This window comes from Cynocephalus volans, chromosome 1, assembly GCF_027409185.1.
Source record: "Cynocephalus volans isolate mCynVol1 chromosome 1, mCynVol1.pri, whole genome shotgun sequence".
NCBI classification, from domain to species: Eukaryota; Metazoa; Chordata; class Mammalia; order Dermoptera; family Cynocephalidae; genus Cynocephalus; species Cynocephalus volans.
Window position 1 is genome coordinate 291,536,858 of NC_084460.1, and position 26,367 is coordinate 291,563,224.

The following is a 26,367-nucleotide window of genomic DNA, read 5'->3' on the forward strand; positions in this document are numbered from 1 at the left end:
CCCATGCATGGTTTTATAACATCATGCATTGGTAATTTGGTTCACCAAGTTATACAGGTCTTTTAAATAGACACTTTTTATTGTGCAATATTGAGAAATCATATTGTTAATATCCCATTTAACCCATTGGAAAAGTCAGTAAGTGTTGGGAAGATGTTAAGCTTAGAATGGTAGATAAAGTTTTTCCAAAATTGTAATTTTCACTTGGAAGTTTGAATTTTATCATTGGCAACAAATATTGCCAATAACCTTTCCTAATGTGACAGGCTCACTTGATTCATTTTTCAGAAAACATCTGCCAAACACCCAAATCTGAATAGCCCTAGTTTTTCAGTCAACTATTCTTTCACATAAAGATGACATTCCATGAACAGGTAGTTACATTTCTTTGAGACAACCTTCATACTGTCATATTCAGCAAAAGTGCTTTATATGTAGTTCCCATTTTATTGTGCAGAATATTATAAATATATGTACTCAAAGGACAGAATTTAATGAAATTAACACAATTTCTCTTTTATTAGGTACATTCTTACAGAAAAAGAAAACTGGGAATTTTTTAAAACTGGGAGTTTGTTGCTGTGAAGACAGACATGATGACTAGCACACTTTGGTGCTGCTGACTTCCTTAATTCTTTCTAAGAGCTGCTTAGCATGTTTTATTCGTCATTGCTTTTGCACCATTAATACAAATGTCAAAACAGCGAAAGGCAAATAAGGTTTTAGCATTATTATCAAAATAGTTTTGACCTTGCAGACCCCGTAAAAAATGTTCTCAGAAAACACGAGGATTCTGCATACCACGTTTTGAGAAACGACGAGACACATTATACCCCGATAAAGCTAAAAATCAGCAAGAACCATATATACACAAATAAACGACAAAAGAGAAGAAGGAAAGCCTTATGGACTGAATGTGTCCTCCCAAAATTTCTATATTTTGGGAAGCACTAACTCCCAATGTGATGGCAATTGGAGATGGAGTCTTTGGGAGGTATTTAGATTTAGATGAGATCATGAGGGTGGGGACCTCATGATGGGATTAGTGCCCTTATAAGAACAGACCTCAAAGAGTTAGCATCTCTCTCTCTCTCTCTCTCTCTCTCCCCTCCCTCCCTCACTCCCTCTCCCTCTCTCTCTCTCCCTCTCCCTCTTCCTCTCCCTCTCCCTCTTCCTCTCTCTGTCTATCTCTCTCTATCTATCTCTGTCTGTCTCTCTCTGCCATGCCAGGACACAGTGAGAGTGCAGTTGTCTGCAAGTCAGCAAGAAAGCCATCACCAGAAACTGACCATACTGCACCCTGATCTCAGACTTCCCACCTCTTAAACTCTGAGAAAATAAATTTCTGTCATTTAAGCCACCCAGTCTATGGTACTGGAGATACAATTCATCCTGAGGCAAAATTCCTCTTAAGCTGTGAACCTGTGACACCACACAAGTTATGTGCTTCTAAAATACAGTGGTGGAAGACATAGGGTACACATTTCTATTCCAAAAGGGAGAGTTCCAAAGAAAGAAAGGGGTAATGAATCCCAAGCATGTCTGAAACCTATCAAGGCAAATGCCATTAGATCTTAAGGCTTAAGAACAATCCTCTTTAACTTGATGCCATGCCTTCTGAACATGCTGAGGTGACAATCCCACATCCGAAGCTTTGCCAAGCTGGAAAGTCACATCCCCAAGGCTCTGCTCTGGGTCTTGCTCCTCCCCATGCAAGAGTCATGCTGTGCAGTCCTCTTCTGGGCAGGAGTTATTCTCCAAGGCTCTACCAGACAACCTTTCCCCCACAGTTTTTATCAGAGGCTGTCTAGCCTATTGAAATCAAGGTGGCAGCCTTGATGATCTCTGAATTACCTTTGGGGTCATTTTTCTGTCTTCTTGAAGAACAGTACATGTTCATAGCCAAATAGTTTTATCAGTCTCTCTTGTCAATTCAAAAAACTCTTGACATTTTTCTCCATTTTCTATGTTACCTTTAGTCCCACCTGGCAGTGTTTCTTCTTGTAAAATCTATCTCTATTCCTGGCTTCTGCTGAGATTGCTGATTAGATCCATGGTTCACACCCACACTAATCATTTTATCAAATGGTTGTTCAGCCATGCCCTTAATACTCTGCTGAGAAAAATCTTTCTAATTTTGTGTGGTGTTGATAGGCTAAGAAGTTTTCCAAATCTTCAAGTTCTGGGTTTTTGGTTTTGTTTGTTTGTTTTTACTTAACAGTTTCTTCTTCTTTCATTTTACTATCAGCAATCAGAGGGAACCAAGCCACTCCTTCAGACTCTTCTCAGAAATCTCTTCAACAAAATATTCTGTTTTATAGCTTGCAAGTTCTACCTTCCACAGCACATCAGAATATGAACACTAGTTAGCCAAGTTCTTTGCCACAAAAATTGCCTTCTCTACATTGTCTAATAACATGTTCCTAATTTCCACCAGATGATAATGTCTTTTAACACCCATATTTCTACCCCCATTCTGTTCATGATTATTTATTTTCTGTAAGAAAATAGTAGATGTCTCTCCAGCTCTCCTCTTTCCTTTCTGAGCCCTCACCAGTATCATCCTTAACATTCACATTCTAACATGCACCTCAAAACTCTCTTCTAGACTCTACTTTGAAGGCACTTTTACTTTTTTAGGTATTTGTTAAAGCAGCACCCCACTTCTGATACTAAAATCTGTCTTAAATACCTCAAGCATCATAACAAAACACCATCAACTGAGTGGCTTAAAAAACAGGAATTTATTTCTCCAGTTTGGAGTCTGGGAAGTTCAAGATCAAGGTGCTGGCCAGTTTGGTTCCTATGAAAGATCTCTTCCTGGCCTGCAGATGGCTGCCTTCTTGCTGTGTCCTCACATGACAGAGAGAGAGAGAGAGAACGCGCACGCATGCAAGCTCTCTCATGTCTCTTCTTATGAAAACCATTAATCCCATTAGGAAGGTCCATCCTCATAATCTCATGCAAACCTAATTATTTCCCAAAGGTCCTATCTATGGGGGTGGGTTAGGGCTTCAACATATGAATTTTGAAGGAATTGGGGGACACAATTCAGTTCATAGCACCTATAACAAAAAATATAAAAACAAAAGAAATTAAGCAAACTAGTGTATTGTATATCTGGTAGCATTTCAAGACAGTAGAAAAGAACTGAACAAAGAGTGGTAGGTAAATTAGCAGACATATAGAAGAAAAAAAAAGAATTCGTACCTCAAAACTTATGCACTTACTCATTATGAAATCAAATATTAGGGAGGTTTATGTATAGAAAATACTAGTATTAAAAAACAAAGAGTTTAGGGAATTTTTTCTTAAATTTTGGGTTCGAATGACCCTGCAGAGAAAAATTGAGGGAAAAGACATACTCTTCTCCCATCCTTCAGTCTCTAGCCAGTGCTCCCCAATAACTGAAACCAGGTGATGTCAGAGGGCATGTGAGCATATTAATGCAATTCATCATTACAGAAAAGCCTAGAGAGTAAATCAGGAGAGGAAATGGAAAATATCCGGTCCACTTAGTGTTATGAGCTGGAGAATTGATTTCCTCACCCCCCACATTCATATGTCAAAGTCCTAATTCCCAGTTAGGACTTCCATATAAGGCCCAGAATGTGGCCTTATATGATTATAGGCCGTAGATGTAATTAGTTAAGATGCAGTCATACTGGAATACAATAATCTATTCTAATCTAATATGGCTGGTGTCTTTATAAAAAAGAAAAACTTGAACATAGACACTCATACTAGGAGAATGCCATGGAAAAATTGGAGGGATGCTACCACAAGCTAAAGTATGACAAAGATTACCAGCAAACCACCAGAAGTTAGGAAGGGCATAGATTCTCCTCACAGCCATGGATTCTCCTCACAGAAGATGCCAACCCTGCCAACACCTAGATTTAAGATTTCTACCCTTCAGAACTGTGAGATGATGAATTCCTATTGTTTAAACTACCCAGTTTGTGGTACTTTGTTACAGCATCCCTACCAAACTAATGTACATAATTATCACAGCATTTTTTCTGATAAGATATTATAAACAATGTGTCAGCTCTATGTCCTTAACTACCTTCTGAGATCTATATCTTATGTATGCAGGTGGGGAAGAAGAAAGCTGGAGTCACTGAGGCAAAAGCCTATACAGTTTTGGGTGCTTGTTTTAATTTAAAACAACACAGAAACACCAAAGTTTTGCAAATTTAACAAAGGCTCGTGACCTTGTGAACGCATTGCTAAGGCCTGTCCCATGGCTGAGGCGGAGGCCCTAGTGCAAGGGAGGGGACCTGAATCTTAAGCCTCATTAGTTCCTGCACAAAGTTCCTATAAATAATAAATAATAAATGAATAACAAGATAACATAAACTTAGTGACAGAACTAAGACCAAACAGTTGTCTAATATAAATGAACTTAAATGGGCCAAGCTTACATATAAAAATAGACTGTCATATTAGGTAATAAAATAATAAAACAAGCAATAAGTAAATAAGTAAAATATGGCAAAATAAAATGCCTGCCAACTCAAACAACTGACTTAGCTAGCTTCGTCATATCCTCATCTTCCTTCCCACGCTTTACCCATGCAAACCATCCCTACGGAGATAAATAAAACTTGCCATTTTTCAGTTACCTGAAGTGAGTGGTCATCATTTTCTCATTTTTAAAGCTGTGTTTTATTAATTTGCATATGAGAACAAGGAAAGGTTAAAAGATTGGCTCAGCCTTCAACTGTCCTAATACAGTTGAGGTTTGGTCCTACTAATTCAAACCAAGCCTTCTCCTTCTAAGAAAATGTCAGCAGCAACTGGGGTTACCAGCTACAGAAGAAGGCTCATATCTAAGGGCCTGTTGTCTGCCCACCCTCAGGAGGAGCTGGGACTCTGTCAAGATCAGATAGTTTGACATCTGCTCCGCCTCACAGAGCTCAGAAACTGACCCCAGCCACAGGACAAGTGTTTGTTTTCCATTACAATTTCCCAGTTCTTTTTCATAGCTTGTATCTTTTTTATTCATTTTGCAAGTCTGTGTTTTTAAGACATGGAATTTTCTTCTTATTTCAATGTCTCGAGTCTGTGTGACACTGATTTGCTTTCTAAATCAGCTAAATGTTATTAAGGTGGTGCAAAGCAATGGGGTTGAAAGGAGGAGGAAGGAAACAGTATTATTTAAAACAAATCTTTAATGTTGAAATATAAAAATCTATTATGTAGAATAAAATAATCAATTGGGCATCTTTTTAAAAAACTCTAGTCATGCTATACCACTTGGGATTGTCGTTTACACAGTAGTTCATTCAGAATTAAACTCCTGAAATCAATATAACACAGACTTCCAAGAAAAATCTGTTTTGAGTGTTCTATAGGGTAGAGTGCCTGTCATAAACAATGCACGCAAACTTTGGCACTCATCAGAATCACCTGGAGGGCTTCTTACATGACAGATTTCTGGGCCTCGTCCCCACAGTTTCTGAATCAGTAGGTCTGGTTGGCCAGAAACTTCGTGTTTCTAACAAATTGCCAGGTGGTGCTAGGACTGCGGTCCAGGAACCACACCATGAGAACCACTGTTATAGGCATTTTGTTAGGTTCAGGCTACCATGGTTGCAGTTGGATTGGAGACAAGACATTACATACACACCCAAAGAGTAGACCACAGGGATCTGAGAAAATGGAAAGGTAACCAATTGATTTAAAGATGTCTGGACATTCTAAATCATTGTGAAAGGGCTTATGAGAGAGTGAAAATTTAAAAATAAATGAAGCTAGTAGGGTAGGACAGAGATGAAGAGAATCTATTAAAAGGAATGGTATGAAGTAGATTGGAGAGTCTAGCACGGTTCTGAAACTTTATCCTTTTCTCTCCTAACACTCACCAAAATTGATTACACATTTATTAGTGAGACCATTTGATTAGTCTGTCCCTCCATTACACCCCATAAGGAAATGAAGAGTGATTTCTTATTCACGACAGACTGCCTGTCACAGAATTGGATAAACAAATGAGTCTTCAGATACTTGATGAATAAATGAAGGAGTGGACAAATGCATCAGTGAACATGTGGATAGCTACAGAGTTTTGGGGGAGGGGGGGGATCCTGCAGTCATAGACTGGAAAAGCCTGTGTGATGAAGAGCTCTCAGCAGATGACTCCACAGTGAAAATGATCTTCATGACCATGATGATTGTCAGGCTGCAGGTTCAAAGAAGAGCTTGTGATATACTCTCCTTGGGGACAAAGAGGAACGGGCATGGGGGTTATGTGAGAACCAGAAGTGATCTCAAGATTGGGGGGAGGGCATGAGAGAACCTGGGTCCATCTGAAACTCATGGGTTGGACTCTTGCTTCATGGACACCAGCCTTGTCTAGGGAGTGACAATGGACTCTGGAGCTTCAGAAAGTCAACTGTCTTGAAGAGGAGAATAAAAGAAGACTGAGGTCATGATTGGCTAGCTTCCCCCAGTTTGGCTGAATTCCTGTTATTAAAGAAAAAAATATGGAAAAAAGGGAAAGAAAAAAACATAAAATGAAAGGGGAAGACAACACTTTCTTTTCTGAAATTCCTGAAACAATATTTTAAGGATGAAAATAAAATTTAGTTTTATCTTTTATAGCTTTGTGTAATGTCTCTCCCAATCAATTGGTTTTTCTTTTGTTTTGCTTCAGCTTTAATAAAACAGACCCCATTCCACTATCAGAATAATTTCTGAGATTCTTAAATATTTTTTTCCAAGTCTTGTTGCAGATACATGGAGGTTTCCATGTGATTTTTCTTTATTTTTTCCCTCTCTCTCTCTCTTTTTTATTTTATTTTTTCCCCACATTCACTATTAGGACACCCAGAGCCAAGAATTAAGCCCATGTTTAGTAAAGTGTTCAAAATATTTTTGGTGTTGACCTTATCCATTGATTTTCCTTTCCCCTTATGTATTCACAGACTTTGTATGTGGTATGATGTGTACATTAATAAGGTATTTCAAGTCCTTTTGGAAAACAAGTATTACATGAACAATAAATACATAAGACAAAGTCCACTTTGCACAGACAGTTGTCTCTAAACCAAGTCATCATGGACTCAGAGCCAGACTACCTGGGTGTAAATCCCAGTCCTGCCACTTAAGATCTATAAAGACCATGGGTGTGGAATTTAAGTTTTCTGAGTGTCAGTTTCTCCAACTGTGAAATGGGAAAAAATATTAGTGTTTCCTGTAAGATCATCATGAGGAATAAATTAGTTTATTATATGTGACCTAGAACTGTGTCTAAGATATAGTAAGTGCTAGCATATATATAAGTATTACCTATTATTAATGTTGAAATTTCACATCACACTGTGCTGTACAGGGCTTAGGTTCAGAAATGATGTCCAAGGAATCATACAGTTTGAGAAGAGCAGAGGTTGGTTGAGAATAATAAATAATCTGTGATTGAGAGGGGCTTTAGGCATTATCTAGCACAGCTTTGTTATTTTACACATAGGAGTAAAAGCCTGAGGTCCTGAAAGCTTAAGTGGTTTGCCTGGGTCACTTGATCCTAGGTGTCAAAGCATATGAGTGAGTGGAAGGGATCTATCCTGATGGAAAGAGTGCTGAATTCTAGACCTGACCCTGTCACCAAGTCCAGGGACCTTGGGCAAGTCACTGCCCTTCTCTAGGTCTCCATCTGAGAAAAAAGCATTAAATCATTTTCTGAGGCCTTTCTTAGTTCTCACAATTTGTAATTCTAGTCATGACTGTTCTCTTTGGGCACATGCCTGGAACTGAACTGGAAACATTTGCAATGTGGTAGAAACAGAGCTTCAAAAAGTCAGGACAGAAGATTTAACATTTCCTACATCCATACTTTGACCCTCCTCGGAACTCTTGCCCAGTCTTTTCAATATAGAAATTTCTTTGAAGTCATTCTGACTCTGTTGATTATGTTGTTCTGATCACCCCAGACTTTGATCCCTACCTAACCCAGATAGTTTCAAGCAGATGAAATCTCTGTTCCACAGTTACTGGCCATGCTTGAATGCAGTGAGTAAAGTGCACAGCCCACCAACTGAGCCACCACTGCTGAGCAAAACTAGCAGTGAAATTCAGAATGGTGGTACAAGGCCACAGTCATCACTACTCTAAAATCAAGGCATGCATTCATTCAGAAGATATTGATGGGTCACTTCTAAGTGCAGGCATTTTAGTAGGCACTTAGGGAATTTAGAATCTAGCAGGGAATAAACAGCCAGTATTCACAGAGTCATGCCATTAAAAGCACAATTACAACTATCATAAGTGCGTGGAAGAAAACACTCATCGTACTATGCAAGTAGGGTACAGTGTGGGACCTTTGGTCATTCCTCTAAAGGGTGAAGAAGTATTACCTATGTCATACGGGTTGGGTTTGAGACTGGAAGACTGGGGCCAGGGAGTTGGCAACCACTTGTGCAAAGGCCACTGGTGTGAGCATGGGAGAAACTAGAAGATGACCAGGACACTGGGGCTCAGAGAATAATGCGGACTTTGGGTTAAGCTCATTGTGAATTTATTTAAGACTTAATTACCATAAGAAATAGCTTTCTCAGTCATATTAAGACTCAAATCTCCCTCTGTCCCTCTTCCTGCATTTTACCCAGCACATGAAAATAGCTGCATGGTCTTGGTTCAGTGTCTCTTACTTTGAAAAGCACGAAGCTGTTGCCAGAAAATTTAACCAAAGACTCTCCATAATGACTTATTCCAAATGCTCTTCCATTTTCTACTGAAAAACTACTTTGATTATGCAGTTACCATCATCATTAACGTAGGATAACACAATCATACTGACATGCATTTCCACAAATTGTTTGGTTCCAGATGGCACATTTTCCAGTAGAAATGGCTTTGTATATTACCTGCTGTTAGTGAATATCTCACACCATATTGTGTCTTCAGGGACGAATTTTCACCAGGGAAACCAACATTGTGTTTCTTTTTACTTTTTTTCCAAAAATTAAAGAGCAACAGCAGCAATTATTAAATGAAGCATGTATATCTATACAATTTTCATATATAAATAATTTTCATATATAATATAGATGAAAAAGCACTACATGTTCATTAGCAAGTGAGGAAAACTTTGAAACAAACTATCATTCCCTAATCATGCCAACACGTGAAGGCTGCTCTTGATGTGGCGATATATTAGGACTATTACTTCCTTCCTCTCCACTATAAACACGTTTTCTTAGATTATGAAATGCAATTACAGAGGGAAATGCCACAAAATAAAGCCAGAGCTGTAATATCTCCCCCTGAATAACAATTTGTTTGTAAATTGCAACATTCTCTTTTAAAGTTGGGAAACCAAAAATAAAGAGGAAATAATACAAAGGAACAGAGTGCATTCTCAGGGTGATTTGCACAAAAATACTAATGGCAGATATAATAGGTCCTGAAAATTGTTGGGTTTTTAAATAACTGAGCAGTAATTATGATACAATGGCTTACATTTTTTGTTAAGTTATGAAAAATATCATTACACCATTCATTCAAGTTTCTTTGGCGTAAAGGCATGTTTGGTTAAATGGCAGCGCATGAAATAACACATTTATGATAATGTAAAGGTCTGGCAAACAGTTAAAAATCCAGTTGTTCAGATCTAACTATGCTCAGTATAGTTTCAGTACTTTTCCCTTTTGGTATGTTCTAATTATTTGGATAGTGGGACAGTATATATGGTAGCTCTCTATCTTTAGAGTTCTTGATTTATGATGGATTCTGCATTTCCATTCTTGAAGTCACTATATGAGAAATTAACATTTTAAGGAAAAATAAAAAAGAATGGTGTGTTTCAGACTCACACTCCCAATAATTTAGAGATGATCTCTGGTGTGTCATGCAAGGTGTCTCTACAAAAAATTGTAAAGAACGTTTTGAGTCTCAGTCTAGCTTTGTGTGAAGTGGGAGAAATCAATTTCTCTGGGTCTCAGTATTCTTAGCTGAAAAAATTTTTCATACCACCTGATATTAAAATAGGTAATATGTAAAGATGCCCAAGACATTACCCAACTTGTTAGTTCTTTCTTCCCTTTCTTCCATTTTTGAGAATAAGCAGTTTAAAGTGGACTCCAAGTTGTGACTTACTTTACCAAGAAGGAAGCTCTTGGACTGACTGCAGAAACACAATGTGACTTACCTGGCCTGAGCAAGCCCTGTGCCAGGCTCCGACCAAAGGCCCTGACTCACCTGAGAGGATGAATAAGACGTCAGACTCGGGTCAGATGGACTGCCTAGGATGGGGGCATTTAGGAAAGTCTGAACTTCCCTACGCTTAATTTCTCCTAACCTTAAAATAAGAATAGTAACAGTACTCTCTGAATATGGGTTTTGTGAGGCAAAAATTAGAAAATGACAGTAAAAAGCTTAAAGTCTGATACATGGTAAGCACTCAATAAACGTTCACTTGCATTTTTATGTCATGTAAATCTTACGTGATTTGAGCTCAGCATTCAGATTCCTGATGTGCACAGAGGAAGAGAAGGACTGAAATGTGTTTTCTGATTAGACAGTGAGTGCCAGGGAAGGGACCAAAAGGAAACATGAAAATGGTCCAGGGAAAGTTGAGCATTTTGATTTCCTGAGAAGTGGCTCCAATGGAATGAGCCTTTCTGGGGCTCACTGGTAGTGGAAAGGTTGGGGGAGAGGAGTGAAAAGTTACTCACTGCTGGCGCATCAGCAGCTGGCCAGATAGGAGACCAAAAGGCCATGTGGGACGACTGGTGCAGGGCGGGAGTAACTCTGGAGAGTCTGGGGACCACGGAGGTAAATCATAGGCTTTGAGAGCAGAATGTCCTGAGTTCAGAGCTAGCCCTGTTTCCTATTCATTGTTGACTTTAGCCAACTTCCTTAAGCTTTTCAACATCAACTCTTCTATATGATAATTCCCCCTACATAGGGTTCTGTCAGGATTAAACGGGACGATGTGTTTAGAGTATCATGCACTTAGTATATGCTCAAAAGTATAAGCTCTTATTATTTTGGTTCCCTTGAAACTCTTTTCTCTCTTTAACCCTAACCCTGAGCCCCTGCACATAGTGGAGTCTAGCGCACCAGTTAACGCATAGTGTTGAGCATGAATAAAATAATTTGTTAATCACCATCTTGCACCTGAGTCTCCACGAACATATCTAGGGAGGGCCTGTGAAAGTGTTTTTCTGCGTTCCTTTTCTGCTATATTCTCAGCCCATAAAAAAAAAACCTAGAACATATTATTCCAAATTCTATGCCCTAAATGCTTAAATACTTCCTGAGACAGCTGCCATTAGAGGCTAGATATATTATAGTGTCATTTGGATTTGCCTAAAAACAAAGAGACGAACTTTAGCACTACCAAAATTAAGTTGAAAGGATTTGGAAAGCTCATTAATTTTTCAGACAAAAGGAGAAAGAAAAGAGTTGTCCAAGTCCTCTGACAGGAGCCCACTCTGGAGAAGAAGGCAATTTATAAAAAGGAATCTTTAATCACAATCTGACAAAGTCTGACCTTTTAGAGGAATTGAATAACCAGTCTGGAAAATAATTTTTAGTAATAAATCTTCCCAGCCGCATGGAAGTTTTTAGTTGCTGGCCGCTTGAGTGCTGGTATGGACTTATCTTAACAGAGTGGCATTAAAGTTGCTTTTTAAGAGTTGGCAAAAGATGCTCTTCCACCAAAGATGCTCTTCCACAGTGAGCAGAGGAAAGTGATTCCTCAGTGCAGAGGGAGACACAGCCACATGACCTGGATCTGCAGATGCAGCAACATGCCCCAATCCCTGTATTACTGGAAAACCTCAAATCCTGGCCATCAAAGACTCCTTCTCTTTGTGAGGTGGAGATTTCACTTGGATAACACTGTGATGGCCTGGAAAACTCAAATTACAAAAGAAAACAAAAAAGGGGCACCATGAGGGGAATTGTGGGTATTGGCTTAGACTAGTGTTGGCCCAGCCTGGGAAATGGCCTCAAAAGAGTTGGCTAAAGCTGTCACGCACTGAAAAGGGCCATCCTACCTGCTTCAAGCTTCCTTATTTCTTGTGCTCTTCAACTGTTTTTCCTTCACAATCTCATTTCTGTCAGCAGACAACCCAAATCAGTGATTGCCAGGCATCGATGCAATGAAAGGAGACAGCTGTAATAGAGATGAGAGGTGCTCATCCCCTTGCAATTGCACGTGTGGTCAAGAACCACATTAATTTTATTGCATAAAGAATTTCTAAAAAGTAAACGGAAATGTGCTTCAGAGAAACTGCTCTGTCCTTGATAACCTAACCACAACCCTAGCAGGACAAGAGAAATCAAGTCCAGACAGTAAGGGCTCCCCACGGGGCAGAAGTAGAAAATGCATTGAATTCTGAATCGGACAATCTGAAGGGGAGCCCCACTCTGCCCCTCTAAGCCAGGAGCCCTGAAGCAAGACTCAACGTTAATATCTGCCTTTACTCTTATGGGTTGAATTGGGTTCCCACCCACCCAAGTTCATATACTGAAGCCCTCAGCATCTCAGAATGTTATCTTCTTAGGGAACAGCCTTCTTGTAGATGTAAATAGTTAAGATGAGGTCCTAGTCCAATACAACTGGTGTCCTTTTAAAATGGAAACACTTGGAGACAGACAGACACACACACACAGGAAAACACCATGCGCCCAGTTGGCCCTGTTCACTGTGGGCCCCTGGGTGGGCACCAGCAGCGTGGAGTTGCCCTCAGAATTTCCTACTTCATTCGGATAGAGCTCAAAGAGTTTCAGACTGGCAGTGGGTGAATGCAAGCAGTGAATGCAAGCACATTCACAGACTTGAAAAATTACAATGCATTGAACCTTAAATACAAGCCAGACTACTAAAAATAATTGTCATAACTGATGTTCTATATGTCCTTGATAAGTTACTGAGCTTCTTAAGGTGATATATAATAATTTAGTTTCTTGATAGTTTAGGAGAAACAAAACTAGTAGCAAAGAGAAAACTATTAAAGCTTGATAATCAGAAAAATAATGTCAGTCAATTCAAAAACTCTGTTTCTATGAGAAATAGAGGAGGAGTTAAGTCATTTTTAGAGTTTTTGTTTTGTTTTCTGGTTAATAGAACTAAACATACTAACTGAAGTGGAAGATGTACATAAATGATAGATATTTAAAAATAAGAGTAACTTTATTACTTTCAAGGCTCAGAATCCCACAATTGCATTAACCATCTGTTGCATAGTGGAGAACCCACTTTAATAAATAAAGGCGAATGGCTTGAAACTAGCACATCAAAGCTGCAATTTCAGGAATGTCAGCTTCTACTTATGCTGGAGTTACACCATATCAAGTAAATTGTTATTTTAATATGTGAAAGCAGTGTTTCCAAAGTAGGCAACACTTCCAATAGCAATGTTATTCATTCTATTTATTTGCTTATTAAAAATAAGCAAAAAACTTGAATTTTCAAGGCTAAAATCACAAACTCCTAATTAGTTTTATCTCAATTAATGAGGTTTTACTCTACTAATTTCTAAAAATTCAGTACTAAATTCTAGAAAATGTCATTACAATTAAAATGGGAATAGCAGTAGGATAATTTGGTAGAAATCTCAATTAAAGGTCCAATTCCAATCCAAGCCCCCCAGTGAAGTTTGTATCCCCATAATGGCATCTACATGAACATAATCCAATTATGAACATAATGAATTTTGTTAGATTTTGTTTTCTGTACAAAATTGGAACCAGAACCATTATGTTCAGATGCATAATAAGGCTTAGCTTTGGTTAATCCCAAATTTACATTAAAAAGTGACCATGGATACCATACGTTGTTATTAACTAAGGTCATCATGTTGTACAATAAATCTCTTGAACTTATCCCTCCTATGCATCTGAAATCTGGTATCCTTTGACCAACCACCTGCTCCCGATACCCAGCGCCTGGTAGCCATCATTCTGCTTTATGCTTTTATGGTTTTAGATTCCACTTGTAAGTGAGATAATGCAACATTTGTCTTTCTGTGCCTGGTTTATTTCACTTAACATAACACCTTCCCAGTTCATCTCTGTCATCACAAATGACAGGATATACCTCTTTTTTCATCTATTGATGGACACTTAAGTAGATTCCATATCTTGGTTATTGTGAATAATACTGCAGTGAACATGGGAGTGTAAGTATCTCTTTGACATATTCATTTCATTTCCTTTGTATATAGACCTAGTAGTGGGATTGCTGGATTATATGGTATTTCTATTTTTAATGTTTTGAGGAACCTTCATACTGTGTTCCATAATGGCTGTACTAATTTACACTCCCACCAGCAGTGTACAGGGTTTGCTTTTCTTCACATCCTCGCCAACACTTACATTTTGTCTTTTTGATAATAACCATTTAAACAGGTACGAGGTGATATCTCATCACGGTTTTAATTTCCTGAAAATTGCTGAGAGTAGATTTTAAGTGTACTCACCACAAAAATAATAAGAACATGAGGCAATGCATATGTTAATTAGCTTGATTTAGCCATTCCACAGTGTATACATATTTTAAAACCTTATATTGTACATAATACATCTAATTTTTATTTGTTGACTAAATTAGTTAACTTTTTAAGAAAGTGACCACGGAATGCAGCCAACTCTTGGCTCTTTCTTGCAAGTGGGTATTTCCTTAAAGTGTTCTCTTAAGTTTTGCCCCTACAGAACAAAGAGTGTTCTGAAATGGCAATTAGGGCCACACAATGACAGGTCTGACATCAAGCTGGTCCCCTAAAGCATCATGTTTTATTTCACAAATCTCACAATGTTTTCAAATGACCCACCCTCAGTCTAATATGTATGTTCAGATAAAGGAATGAAAACATTTTTATTAAGAAAAGAGTTGTTAAATGAAGCTAAAGACTTGAAAGTATTAATAACTTTTGGTTTTTATTATGAAGAGTTTGAACACAAGTGTAATACTTCAGTAATCCCATTTCTGGCTCATACCTTTTTAAAACAGCCTCTAAGCAAAACTTTTAAAAGCTTAGTAGGAACTTAAAAATGTGTTTAAGTGCAAGCCGTAAGTGTCTAAAGCAAAATCTGTTTAGATTCTTTTTAAATAAACCATTTTGGGTGCGTAAGCGCCCAAGATAATCTTACTAGAATAGTTCAAAAGAATCACTTTCCCCAAATCTGTTTGTGAGTGTCAGCTTTGCTCAAGTGTACAAGACCATGTCTCAGATTCATTTTCAACAGATATGGTATGTATGCAAATATCCAAAATAAGATGGTTTAGATTTTGCTTCCTCTTAGCAATCTGCTCTTACTGTCTAGCTGCTTTTCTTTCTAAGCTTGGGCTTATGCACCACACATAGTTTTCTTCTAGTGAATATTATCAGTTGGCACCTCCTCAGAAGGAGCAGCCAAAGTTCTTAAGCTAAACAATGTATCCCATAAAATTATGCCAAGAGCTAAATCTTGGCATATCACAGGAAAGTTTCTTGAAAATCAATAAGAATTTGGGAGTTACCTCTGACAGTTATGGAAATCTTTACCTTCACTCTAAATTAGAGGATATCTGGTAGATTTCTTAAGCATTCCAAACAATAGCACATTGTTGGAATACTTAAGAAATAGTAAGCTATGAAGAATTAAGTTACTACCATGTCCCATCTGGCTGAACAAATAAAATAAATAAGAGGAATTTTGGATAATCTGCAGTGTTCCACAGTCGTGTCAAATTTGGGCCAATGAATCATGATCCCAGATTCAGAGCCCATGTGTTTTTCCCTCCTAAAATCTGAGAAAATCTGCAATGTGTCATGTGAACAGTAAAGTTAAGGTAGGAAAGGAGGGAAAGCATGAGAAGGAACAGAGAAAGAAAGCATGGAAGGAGGAAAGCAGAAGTGAAAAATGCAGAAGAGAAGACAAATGGGAAGAAGTGGTTATGAAATATAAATGTGGGGAAAACTCAGCTGAATTCTTATGCTTCATACTGTCAGAAAGCAAAAATGCCCTCCCATCCAGCACTCTCTCTCTCTTCTTTTTCAGCAACAGAAATAAACAGAAACAAGTGCATGAGAAGAATGCTGTACTCTGCTAAATTCAGTTGTCTTAAAATACATCACCTGTCTGCTTGCTCGGGATAACGTTTATTCTGTTTCAATTGCATGGCATTGAACATCCCACACTGTTCTTCTATCTATAAGCAGACACCATTTTTTGTTTTTATAATTATGTAAGGGGCAGTGTTTTTCTTCAGTAAACAGCCATTTTCTCACCTTTGAAGAAACTGGGCAAGGGGGTTGCTGGGATACCTTCCAGGGCTCCAGAATTCTGTTCTAGAACTTGCAAATCAAAGACCCAAGTGATTTTTCCTTCAGTCTGTCTGTCCCTCCATCCATCCTGCCAGCCAGCCCACAGAAACTTAATGAGTTCCCCCTAGGTGCCTGATTCTGCCATGGGAGCTGGGGTTAAAACATAAACACAAGAGACAAAATCCCCATCTTACAGACACACCAAGGACTTTAGGCCAACATTTACATGATTTTCAAATAAGTATGTAATTGAAAACTGTCATGAATGAATGACATGAAGGAAAATTAGAGGATTCTATAGAATCCTGTAATGGAGGGACTTGATTTAGAGTTTTAAAATGTCCTAAGAAAAACAAAACAAACAAGACAGGCATCTTGATTTTGTAGAGGTAGAGAAGTTTGTCCATTGCCTACAGCCAGGAAAATACTTAAGTAAAACTTCATGTTATGTTATTTGTGTTCACATAAAACTTCTTGGGCCTTTGCTTTTAAAACTCCATTGCTATTAAAAATACTTCAAAAATAAATAGCAAAGAATGTTTATTTATAATGGTTTAGTGTAATATAAAATAAGCTAGAAGGTTTTAAGAGGAATGGAAATGAAACATCCAAAGCAGATATGGATCCTCCATACAGCCACTACCCTGAGTCAGAGCTGTTGTTGGTGGCCACATGATATAACTTTTCTAAGCCTCAGTTTCCCCACCTGTAAAGTCACTGTCATGCATGCCTACAGGATTCTCCTGACGAGCACATGCGTTCACGTCTAGGAAAGCACTTTGTGACCACGAGCATAAAAATTATAGTATAGAAAAGGAGGGTAAGAAACAATATTTAATAACAATCACCCCTCTAAGTGGAATCAGGAGTGGCTTTCCCAAAAGACTTCATTAGCTAATTGAAAGATACATTGTGTATTTATCTTTAAATTGCTTACCAATTATCCCAAGCAAAAACTCATGCCAATATTATCAGAGCCAATTACGTAACGCACCATACTTGGTACCCTAAAAAAAAAAAAAAAAAAAAAAAACAGCAAGTGCTTTCTGCAATAAATAGCGATGTGTGCACTTAAGACTCAACTTAACTTTTACTCAGAGAGGAAAATAGCATTGTTTTGAAATACATGCTGGCCGATTTCTTTGCTTTTTTCCCCCTATTTTTCTCAGATGTATATTCAAGGACAATGGAGTGGAACTGAAATTGAGAAAAGTTCGACTTGGGAGAAGTGCCATTTCAATCAGAGGAGTCAGGTTGTAATTCTCTTTCATAGGCATCTATATTTTTACTTTAGAGGCCTTTATGTTTGTTACTGATTCCATGAGGGGCATTACTCAAAACACAGAGGCTCCAAGGCCACCTGTCTGGCTTGATTAATAGGACCATTACTAGAAATCACGGCCTGGAGGAGACATTTTTTTAACCAGTCCCATCAGAAGGAATCACTTAGTATTTACCTTCTAGGATTTCAGTACAGTTTCTCCAAAGACGTACATGAGATTTTGAAAATAGCAATCATTTGCAAAATGTTCTAGAAGACTCTCCTCTGAAATAAGTGCACCACTAAATAACTATTTCAACTGCTGACATGTCACCATCTCAGTGAAGGGACAGACAGGAATAAAAAACAAATTGAACTTTTAGAAAATTAAAAAGACTTTTTAAACAGTCATGGAGTGGCTTATTTATGACCAAGTTTAAAAATATTTTTAGATAGAATTGTCCTATGACTCGATTTGATCTATTTTGTTCTTCAGCTTTTCATTGCTTAAAAAAGGAAAGACACAAAATATGAAACTCCTCAGCTTTATTAACACAAACATATTTTTATTAAAGAATGGATGCACTTATGCTAAAGAATAGTTTACATATGTTGTAAAGCAACAAGCATATCTTCAAGAGGCAAGTCCTCCTCAATGTGATTCCAAGATTACTCTACATGCCTGAAAGCCAGACCCACACATGGGGGGCACATGTACACACACAAATGCATACACGGACACACAGATACACAGACCAAAATGCCAACGGCGTCGCTCTCTGGATTTATTAGCTCTCATTTAAGGCTTCTAAGGTGCCCCAGTGCCCCTAACATTACCAGAACTAAAAACAGACTTTCATAAAGGAGCAGCATTACCTGTAAAAATTAGTCATCTGCTCTCAGCCTTAAATGTATTTTAGCAAATACTTTTAATCTCATTCAATGTTGACTCTTTACTTTGATGATATTTAAGGATCCATGAAACTAAGAAATCTCTGGCTTTCTTAATGAGAACTTCTCATTAGAAATAATGAACAAACAGGCAACTCTGACCTTAAGATATAGATATCATTAATTTTAAGATAACAAGATAAGATTTCCCTTTAGGTTAAGATGGACGTAGGTTCTATAGACAAGCCAAGTTTATCTAACTCATTCCCTATTTATGTGCAATGTTGAGTGATGGAGGCAAGGCTTCCTTGATGTTGCCAAATCAGATTTGAAGCTTGCCATTCAGGATTTATTGGGCAGGACCATGAACTAAATAAGTTACCATAAATCAGAGTTGAAAAAAAAGGAACAGCTTACAAAGAGTTTGTTCACTTGCTGATCACTCGTTCCCCTCTTCCAGGGTTTCTGTTGTTTTAAACTTCTGGTTTGTTTGTTTGATTGTTTATGTCATTTACTTGGTTGTTTTCTTCACTTTTGATGTCCTGCCGTGTATGCTGAGAATCCAACTCTCTGGGGATGTCGGAAGAGGAAAGAAGATGGATGGGGCAGGAGGAGAGAAGGGGTTAGTAGTAGTTGCAAGTACTCTAAGAAAATAGATGAAGTGGATACAATAAGAGGGTACTACTTGATATATTTATGTAAATAAAAGCATTATCTTTAACTGTGAATTAACTGCCAACTATCAGGTTGTTAGTGGTAAAGCTCAATAAAGGCTGTGCTGATTCGCAGACTGAGGAGAGAATCTGAAACGTGCCATGGGGGTGGAGCTCTCAGGGTCATCCCGAGGTGTTCCTTCAACCTGGGGCCTACGCATCAGCATCAGTGCCCCCCACTGCCCACCCCTGCCAGGGGTCCTACAGCTGCCTCTAACATTCTGGTTGGTTTCCATAAGGCAGATTGGAATGTTCCATCAGGTAACATCCACAGAGTGTCTGCCCGAGAGTGGTGCAAATCAGCATGGAGGTCTCCCACAGGGAGGCACTGGGAAATGAGAAAAAGAGGACAAGAAAAGAGTCTACAGCCTGCCTCCCCACCCACACTCTCGCCCTGCTCCCAGTCACAGCAGCAGCAGATCTCCATGTCGCGTGATTACTTTAACGATACATTTCTTTAGATTTAGAATTGCTCTTCCAAATTTAAAAAGCTTGGTCAGCCAATAGTTTGGCAGTCTTTTCATCCCAAATTTGAATCATTGTCATCTTGAATTCCCTTGACCAATGCTGCCTTTGTTGAAGCATCTTAAGTTCATTCAGCCGTCATCAGATTCCAGCTCCTGGGAAACCTCTTCGGAGGAGCTGTTCCTATGGATCCGCCCATCGCTCTTCATGCTGTGGAAAGTCTTCCTGAAGGCCTCCATCATGGCATGGGCCAGTTTCTTGGCCTCCAGCTTGCTCTCACACTCCACGGCGTGGCAGTCCATCTGGTAGGACAGGTCGTCATTGATCTCCCTGTAAACCCAGGCGAAGATGTTGGGGTTCACGTTGTGGTCAGCAGTGCAGTAGGCGATGCGGGCCACCTGAAAGGTATCCATGTGCACTGTGGCCTCACCTTTGTGGTCAAGGTGATGGAGCCACACTTGGAATGGTCGGATTTCCAGGAGGGCATTGGCTGGGAAGACGTCTTCTCGGGCTAGTGTGTGCTTCTTCCAGAGCTCGATGACTGGCTTTTCTGTGCAGCCTGACAAAAACTGCATGCCTGTGGTGGAGACTTTCCCCAAATAGGTCACCTGCAGATGCAAGAGAGGAAGAAAGAGGGAGAGGTAAGCAGTTGGCTCTTCCTTTTAATAGACCAAATGCATAGATGCTCTTAAGCAGCCACAGTGTCACACTGGGAAGGTGAAGAGGCTTCTTGCTCCCTGAAGGAATACCTGTCATTAGAATTTAGACCTTTTCTCCCTAACAAGTTGCCCACTTGGAAAATGTACTAAAATATTTAAAGGGAGTTAGATTTTTAAAATCTAACTTCTAGGGAACTACTCTCCCTCTTCCTACCCCCTTTTAAACTCAAATTAGAATGACTGATTATAATCTTTTACATATTTGGCATTTCTTTAAAATCATAAAGTCACTCAAAGTTTATTTTCAACCAAACACACACAGTGTTTAATGATAGAAAGGAATCAAAAGGATGCTGCATCTTTGAAACAATATCTTTGTTAAACTTATCTCCCAGCTTGGTTGTCTTTCAAAATCTCTCAAGATTTGATTTCACTTAGGCTGCTTGCTTCTAGAAAATGCCAAGGATGCAAAAAACTCTTCGATTTAAATCATACCGTGAAGAATGATTGTTTCCCCTCCAAAGATAATTTTTTTAAATGCAGCGACGCCCAGTTATTTTTAAACCTAAGCAGTTTTTGAACTATTATTATTATTATCGCCGGTTACATGATAATAAATGAAAGATCTACAAATGAATTAAGACTAAAAGGTGGCTTATCATATAGCAAGACAGGTGATGCTAAAACTAAGAATAATAATTCTAAATGACTCAAATAATGTATTTTTAAAAACTTGCTTATGATATACCAAGAACAGATTGTCACTCTTTCATTTTTTAAATTCATCAAAAGGGACAAAACTGCAATCATTGGGGCGTAGGCATTGTGGAAATGCAAAAAACTTAGGGGGTCACCTTGGAAATAACAAAATAGTATATAATTAGGTTTAAAATGAATGGCATGGATATAAATACTATGAATCTGCAAAGGGAAGAACCAGAAAAAGATCCATGAAAATAGCAAGCACCGAAGAAAGACATTTGGCCACAATGATTCCAAATCAGTGTTTATGTTTAGTGGGACTCTAACAGGCACATACAAAAAATTTAGAACACAGAAGTTAAGTACTGTTGCATCTTTTTGTGCTTTGGTTATCTCTCAAACAAGAGTTAATTGGATAGTCCCTTTAAAAAGATAACTTCTTAGTAAATGTGTTCGAATGTTGTACGTTTCAGGTAGACAAAGTTGAGGTTTATGTCCTAGCTCCACAGTTCACCAGGTGGGTGGTTCTGGACAAACCTCTAACCCTCTGCACATGCACAGATATGACTATGATGTGAAGCAGACTGAGAAAAGAGCAGGCAAAGGGTACAGCCAAGCTCCCTGAGCGTTCAGCAGAGGGAACAACAGTGCCCTGAGGATGGATGCACTCAGAAAGAAGTATTTGGATTTCAAGGCATTAAGCCTCAAAGTGGTAAAGAGGATGAGGGAGTAGTAAAGGCAAGACTGCAGTGGGGACAGTCCCAACCAGTTTGGGCGAACAGGCCACTCTGGCCTTGACCACACATAAGGCTGTAGCACAAGAGAGCCCTGGAGAAGAGGCTGGAAAAGAAATCCCTGACTGCTGGATAAAATAGGCTGAATGTTGAGGCTGGCCCTGCATGCAGTTTGAGGGGTCAGGACTTCATTTCTTCTGAAGAAATGCCATTGAAAGTCTAGGGTCCAAGGAGAGTCTGCATGTGATAGAGGCTGTAAGCTCAGAAGACTTACCTAATGCCAGGAGGAAAGGCAGATGGGGAGGACTGATATAGCAGAAATAGAGCCAGGAGGTAAGGGTGGCCTGGATTATAGGCAGTGGGAAAGGACAGGAGGAGACAGATGAGAATGATACTGCAGGGGTAAAAGTGACAACACTTGGCAATAGACTGAAGGGAGAAAATGACTCAGACAGGCATTGCCAATGCCTCTATCCCCAAGGAGAGTAGAGGCATCTCCTTGTTTCCAAGGTTCATCCAAGTTTTCACATGTATCAGTATTTCATTCTTTCCTGTGAAAACTTTACTTTTGATAGTTTAAAGGCACATGAAGTAGGGAAGATCATTCTGGGAAGATAGTGGAGCAGAAAGCATCAGGAGTCTGTCTCCCACCTAGACAACAATTGCACTGAAAGACAGTGTCTGATGTAACTATCTTGGAACTCTGGAGTCTACTGAAGGCTTGCAACTTCCAGGAGAAGGCTGGGAAAATAAACTGAAGTTAATTTTGGTCAATTTCAGCTCTTAGCACAATAGTAGCTACCCATTCCCCTCCCCCAGCCTGTGGCAGGCAGCTGTGCACATGTTTTTGGAGTAATGTGCAAAAAGGACCTTGTCTTCCAAATATCAGGGATCTGTGCTCTGATTACTGATTGCTGCTTCTATCTCAGAAGTGCAAACACAGAGGGCAGCTGCCATTGTTGTTGCAGTCCAGCTGAGGTAACTTCCAGAGAATTAAAAGGACCAATACCCTCCCTCCTTTTTATTTTTTAATTATTCTCCTTTGGGGATTCATAAATTAAAGACTAGAATGTTTAAAAAACAGTATGTGGGGAAATTTAGAAGTGAACGCACATGTCCAGGGAAAGGTGCAGGCTCAGAAAAGACCACAAAAGACCTTAAGTTTACAGCCCAGGCTAATCCTTGGCAAAGAGCTTACAACAATAAATAAGTAAATAAATAAATTCAATACTCCAAACAGCAAACCCTAGGGATGAAGGAGAATCTGATTCCTTCTATGTTACTCCATGTTACTCCTCCTACATTATTAGTCTCAAATATCCAGTTTTCAACACACACAAACAAAATCAGAGGGCAAACAAAGAAACAGGAAAGTATGGTCATTCAACAAATAAATAAATAAATAAATAAATAAATAAATAAATAAATAAATAAATAAATAAATAAACAGAAACTGTTTCTGAAAAATAGATCTACTAGACAAAGACTTCAAAACAATTGTCTTAATGATGTGCAAATCACTAAGGAAAGACGTGGAGAAAGTCAAGAAAATGGTGCATGAACAAAATAAAAATATCAATAAAGAGATAGAAAGCCTTAAAAAAATATTCTGGAGCTGAAATGTACAATAACCAAAATAAAGAATTTACTAGTGAGATTCAAAGATAGATTTGAGCAGGCAGAAGAAAGACCAGTGGAAGATACTAGAGAGCCCAGAAATAAACACTCACATATATAGTTAAATGATTTTCAACAAGTGTGAAAAGATCATTCAGTAGTGAAAGGACAATCTTTACAACAAATAGTACTGGAAAAACTGGATATCCACATGCAAAATATGAAGTTAGACTCCAACCTAATGCCATATACAAAAATTAACTCAAAATAGAGCAAAGACCTAAATGTAAGACCTAAAACTATAAAACTCTTAGAAGAAAACACAGGACGAAAGCTTCATGACATTAGATTTGTCAATGATCTCCTGAATATGACACCAAAGAAACAGATAACAAAGAAAAAAATAAACAAATTAGACTTCATGCAAATTTTTTAAAAATAATGTGCAATAAAGAACAGATTAATAAGGCAACCCAGAGAATGGTTGAAAATATTTGCAAATCATTTATCTTATAAGGGGTTAATATCCAGAATACATAGAAAACTCCTAAAAGTCAACAACAAAAACCAAACAACCTGATTCAAAAATGGGCAAAGGACTTTAATAAACATTTCTCCAAAGAACATATACTAATGGCCAATAAGCACATGTCAAAGGGATACCTGCACTCCCATGTTCATCGCAGCTCTGTTCACAATAGCCAAGAATATGGTAGCAACCTAAATGTCCGTCAATGGATGACTGGATAAGGAAACTGTGTATTTCCATATAAACACCATGGAATACTACTCTGCCATAAAAAAGAATGAAGTCCTCCCATTTGCAACAACATGGATGAGCTTGGAGAAACTTAAGTTGAATGAAATAAGCAAAGCACAGAGTGATAAATACCGTAGGCACTCTCTCATAAGTGGGAGTTAAGAGATAAAGAAGAAAGGAAAGAAAGACCACAGTGGGGCATTGGAATAAAAAAAAAATACATTTAATCTAAAGAAATGAAGAGTTCTGACATCTTCCAAAAGTTTTCTGGGAACAGAGATGCATGAATGTGTTCTACCAGTAATACTGCTCACTATTCCATTAGCTTCATCTTGCAAAGTATTACTAAGCCTACAAGGGAAGGAGAGCTGGAAGTCGACTGTGTCGACTATGATATTGACAAGGGCCAATGATCACACCAAATATTTTCTGGGGGCACCACAATTTACATCTGCTCTTAACTGGAATTTGCACCAGGAGACACAGAGGCTAGGACAGGCAGACAAACCTTCCTACATGCACATAATCAGCAAATATGCCCCTCCAATGCCAGAGAATGACCAGTTCTCTAGTTACAGCAGCTCCATCCCTACTGCGTGACAGCACAGGGGTCTATCTCAGACTTTAGCAAGGCTGTTGGCTGAATGTTCTCTTTGACTAAAATAAGCTGGCCCTGCTCAAACCTTCTTAAATAGTCCCACTAATGAACTGCTCTCTGGTTCCTATAGGGGTTGGTCAATACAAAACATGAGTCAGAGGATCTACTTTATGATACCGGGTGAACTTTAGGAAGTCAATGAAGCTCTTATTTTGTTACCTTTGTGTAGTTGCTAAAGTTGTCTGAAATCCAATGAGATTACATAATCACAAAGAAATATTGTTAACTAGTTGGCACTTCTTAAAGAAATATAGGAAAAGAATTATCTGAATAGAGTTTTCCTAGAAATGAAATAAATTATTGAAATAGAGTTTCCCTAAAAGTGGAAAGCAAAATGATAAAATGATATGCCAAGACAGTGTCTCCTCAGAATGACCCTTTTAAAATCAGCCCTGCTATTGTCCATAATGGTCTGTGTTCTGGAATCCTGACCTATGTCTATGCACTTTCCCCTAGCAAGTCAATTTACTGTGTGCACATATATTTCCTCATTGTCCCATTAAGTTCCCCAGAGTTTGACATTAATCCATAATGTTGACTATAAGTCACTGAAAAACCCTATTTAAGCTAAAAAAAAAAAAAGTGAATTTCCCTCTTCACTTTTTGTACGTAGTTTAAAAAATGCACCTTATGACTGATTCTCAAGAGAAATAGGGTAAAAACTTTTTACAGAAAATAGATTGTCCCAAAATACCAAAGATTCGGTTATGCTGTGCATGCAACCATTTCCCCTGTGTATATCAGGCCATGGAGTACAGACGTCTCAATAAGCAGAAACTCTACAATATGGGACATTGTGTGTGTATATTTCTATATCATCACTGTTGCAGGGATTTACTCTAAATGTGTAGAGAGAGGTCCCTTCTTGCCACAGTCCTCCTCATGTGGGAAACTTCCGTTTCACACTCCTCTGTGGGCATGTCCTCCCTACGCATAAGAACACAGAACCCAATGTGCAAGGCTGCCTTAGGAGGTTCCGCCACCAACATAGCTGTGCACCAATGTCAGGTCTGGTTAATGAACATCCTGTGATCCTGCCCATCTATGAAAGGGACGAATGTTTTCTAGATGAATAAGTCCCTTCTAAGCCCCATCCTTAAGAGCTGCAATCTTCCAGAGCCACAAAGTAAGCAGGAAACACCAAGGTGCAAAATTGGTCACTAAATCTGTCCAAAATGGCACACAGATTTTCTTTTAAGCTGTCACCACCCAGGATTTTGGAACAAAGGGACTTGGAAGATGACAAGAAGAGTCTTCAGGAGGAGTAACAGCTACTTGGAAATATGCAGTAAATACCAGCCATTTATATGGCTGCAGAAACAGGCATCGGGCAAGAAACTTATTATGAATGAATCATTTGGAGCGAAATAAACAGCAAAAAATGAAAGTTTTTCCCCATGTGTCATTCAATGGCAACAGATGTCCCAAACAGACGTTTGCAATGTGTGTAAATGGGCTTTGCCCAGCCTCATCTGAAGGAACTATTTGAGAATATTCATGGCATGTGAAAATACACAGAGGCCATGGAGCCAAAGGCCTGCCAGAGTGTCTGCAGTGTTAACAGCATTGAATCAGGGGAGACCAGTGTCCTCAGAATCTCTTCTTCCGACCCACGAGTTTTCCAATACCCCACCCAGCTCTTCATTCA

The 26,367-nt window shown here is 38.7% G+C and overlaps 1 protein-coding gene across 1 annotated transcript in view; it reads right to left on the reverse strand.

The window, feature by feature from the left end:
* Positions 1-19,676: 19,676 nt before the first annotated feature.
* PID1 (phosphotyrosine interaction domain containing 1) overlaps positions 19,677-26,367 on the reverse strand; it is a 221,234-nt gene continuing 214,543 nt past the window's right edge. Inside the window, exon 3 of the mRNA XM_063077531.1 lies at positions 19,677-20,197. Within this exon, the coding sequence (XP_062933601.1) occupies positions 19,721-20,197 (477 nt within the window). The 3' untranslated portion in view covers positions 19,677-19,720. The remainder of the gene's footprint in view (positions 20,198-26,367) is intronic.